The 3,012-nt window shown below is 39.3% G+C and overlaps 1 protein-coding gene across 1 annotated transcript in view; it reads right to left on the bottom strand.

The window, feature by feature from the left end:
• SEC16B (SEC16 homolog B (S. cerevisiae)) overlaps positions 1–3,012 on the bottom strand; it is a 42,198-nt gene that overhangs the window by 30,746 nt on the left and 8,440 nt on the right. The window contains exons 8-10 of the mRNA XM_008571820.1: positions 2,931–2,992; positions 1,563–1,698; positions 851–1,081 (exon numbers count right to left, since the gene is read on the bottom strand). Of these exons, the coding sequence (XP_008570042.1) occupies positions 851–1,081; positions 1,563–1,698; positions 2,931–2,992 (429 nt within the window). The remainder of the gene's footprint in view (positions 1–850; positions 1,082–1,562; positions 1,699–2,930; positions 2,993–3,012) is intronic.

Here is a 3,012-nt window from a genome sequence, read left to right as displayed (position 1 = left end):
GATATTTTAGAGAAAGAAATTGGGTACATGAAGGGTCATTTTCCTATTTTATATATATATATATCCTTTTTATCTTTCGATTTTTGAATAAAATTGATTCAAACTGATTTTAATCATATCTTCAAGTATTTAAATTTATTTTATGAAGTTTTTAAAGTGCAAACGATTTCAAAATTAAAGAAAACATCACTCTTCATCTGTTCGATTAAAGTATTCAATATTGGTAGGCACACCTTGGGTACAGCAGCAAGAACATCACGTGTAAACAGACTTTCTGGAAACTAATCTGGTGAATACATGACAAACCTTTTAAAAATGTATAGCTTCAACACAATAATTCCACTTCTAGGAATCTAGCCTAACAAAATAAAAGAAGATCAGCCAAAGACTTATGTAACAAGACGTTCGAATGGTATAATTTATAATGGTTAACAAAACTGTAGATAGCCTATATATTCAACAATAGTGGATTGGTTAAATAAAATATGATATATTCACATGACAGAATATGGTAAAGCATTTTTTTAATTGGAGCATATTTAATGCCATAGGGATATTTCACCATATAATCTTAAGTTAAAAAGATAAACAATTGTATATGTAATTTTATTTTATTTTTAACATATATGCATAGAAAAATGGTGGAAGTAAATATATCAAAATGTTAACAGGTGTTACTTTTAATGGTAGGATTATGAGTGTTTTAATTTTCTTCTTTGTACCTTTCTGAGCTTCTCACATGTTCTCTAAAATTAGAGTATATTAGTCATATCATTGGAGGAGGGGTGAGCGATAGGGAGGGATGGCAGTTATTTCTTTTAAAACAAGTATGGGGAAAGGGTATACTTGCCTTCTTCCTTCCATAGTAGAGCAGTTTAGTGAATTTCTCCATAATCTGTGCAGGCGTCTGCACACTGGGTGGGATCTCCCCGGTGAGCAAGTTCCGGGTCCCAGAGCTCAGCACTGGCCAGTCCTCGTCGGTCAGGTTGATGAGGTTAGCCACTGGGGTCTGCCTCTTGTACTTCTCTAGCTTCTTGCAATCTTGCATCAGCAGCTCAGCTATGTCAGACCCCACCATGGACTGTAAGGCAAAGAGGGTCATCCTGGGGGAAAAGCCTATTAGTCCTCATGCTGGCAGCCCAGGCCAGAGAAGGAAGACATGAGAGCATCTGCCTTCTTCAAAAGGAGGTCAATTATGTAAACACAAGGCAGTCTTTTCTTGGATTGCTGTATTTCACACTTCACCTTCACTATCATCGTTATTTTCTGCCTGTCAGGAGCCACAAAGGTTACCACAATTTCACAGGTGTATTATCTGGCTGGTGCAATAACCAAGAGCTGTTCCATAATCTCAGGCCAGGGGAGAAGAACATCTGGGGAAAGGTTCAAGTTAGCAAACTGATGTTGACATTTGAGCAATTTTTTCTCTTGGGGCAATTTGCTGCTTCTTTAATATTGCTTTTCATAAATAATCATGCCATAAACTGAATTGTTAGCTATCCCATGAGGACTTAAATTTCAGTTCAGCCTGCACCTGCTCTCCCTTCAAAGCAGTAACCTACCCCATTCTGGCGACAGAGGAGAACCAACAGTTGCCACAAAAGAGCTGCGTCTCTGCTTCTCAGTGTCTCAGATTTGTGGCTCTGAGCTGCTTTCTGCTGGCAAAACATCATGATATCCACCTTGTGCACATCTTCCCTATGGAAAGATTTCAGGGAGCAAAAAGTGAGCAGGCAGACCTTCCCCTCTTCCAGACCCAGGCTCCTCCAACAGTGTGCAGGTGCTGGCTTGGCTGGGGTTCAGACATCAGCCTGACAACCCAGGGCTGGGTAATGTCTGTAACTGCAGGATAGTCACTTCCTGGTAGAACAGGGACAATACAAGAACATACCTCTACACAAAAATAAATTAGCAACTTGTATGGCATATATTAAGTGTTCAATAAACGGGCATTATTATTTGCTAGAGATCATCCAATAAAATTGAAACCAGGTTGGGTCCAGTACCCCAGTATTTGAATACCCCATTCAGTGCTGTGCCCCACATCCGTATACCTGTGTGTAAGACATAGAGACAACACTCATTTTTTACTTGAAGGAGCTGTCAAAATACTATATGGGGACTTTCTTGGAGGGGGAGCTTCAGGAAAAGAATACATTTATATAGTATGATGATATTTAAAGGGTTCCATGTGCATAATCTCACTTGAATCTCACAGCCACCACCTGGGAGTAGGCAGAATGGGTGTTATACCATTTCTCAGAGGAAAAACTAAGGCTCAGAAAGAGCTAACTGACGTGTCCAACCATGTTGGCACCACTACCATGTTAGGAGGATGCCTGGACCTGGGCCTCAAGTCCTCTGACACCCAGCCAGGACTCCACAACAAAGGCTTCCTGAATATTTATCAGAAACTTGACTAGGAATTTAAAAGCAGTTCCAGATCAGTCCTGAAGAGGGCAGACTTGCACACCGACCACTACCTTGAAGCTCAGGACGTTATTTCTCTCTCAAGAAAAAAAGCCACTATTAAAATAAAAAAAATTTTTAAAAGCCAGTGTTGCAAAAAAATTTTTCCACTGTGATCCACTTGTCTATGATCTCCCAGGCTGTGCTCCACTTTTGTACTATCTGTCAAGTACAGGGAACACTAAAACTTTCTACCCTGTAACCTCTGCAAAATGGAACCAATTTTAGATTTCTAAACCATTCGGCTAATTTTTCTTTCTGTCTTTCAACTGTCAAATAGCTTGTCAAAATGGCTCAGGCCACATTTGGCTCTATTTTGTAGCACAGAGAATTCTACTCCAACAGGAATAGACATTTTTTTTCTAAGGAAACTAAGAATAAATCCCCATAATGCTTATTTGAACAGGAAGATTTTCCAGGTTTCAAAAGCCCTTAACTCAGCAGCTCTTACAGTGATTTACCTAATCAGCGGTCCTGAGAAGCTTCTCATCTCCTCTTGTTCCTCAGAATTATTAAGAATAACCTAGAACCAAAAAAAAAAAA

Source organism: Galeopterus variegatus, unplaced genomic scaffold, assembly GCF_000696425.1.
Source record: "Galeopterus variegatus unplaced genomic scaffold, G_variegatus-3.0.2 Scaffold724, whole genome shotgun sequence".
Lineage (NCBI taxonomy): Eukaryota > Metazoa > Chordata > Mammalia > Dermoptera > Cynocephalidae > Galeopterus > Galeopterus variegatus.
The sequence above is the reverse complement of the archived record's forward strand: the minus strand, read 5'-3'. Positions and strand labels throughout refer to the sequence as shown.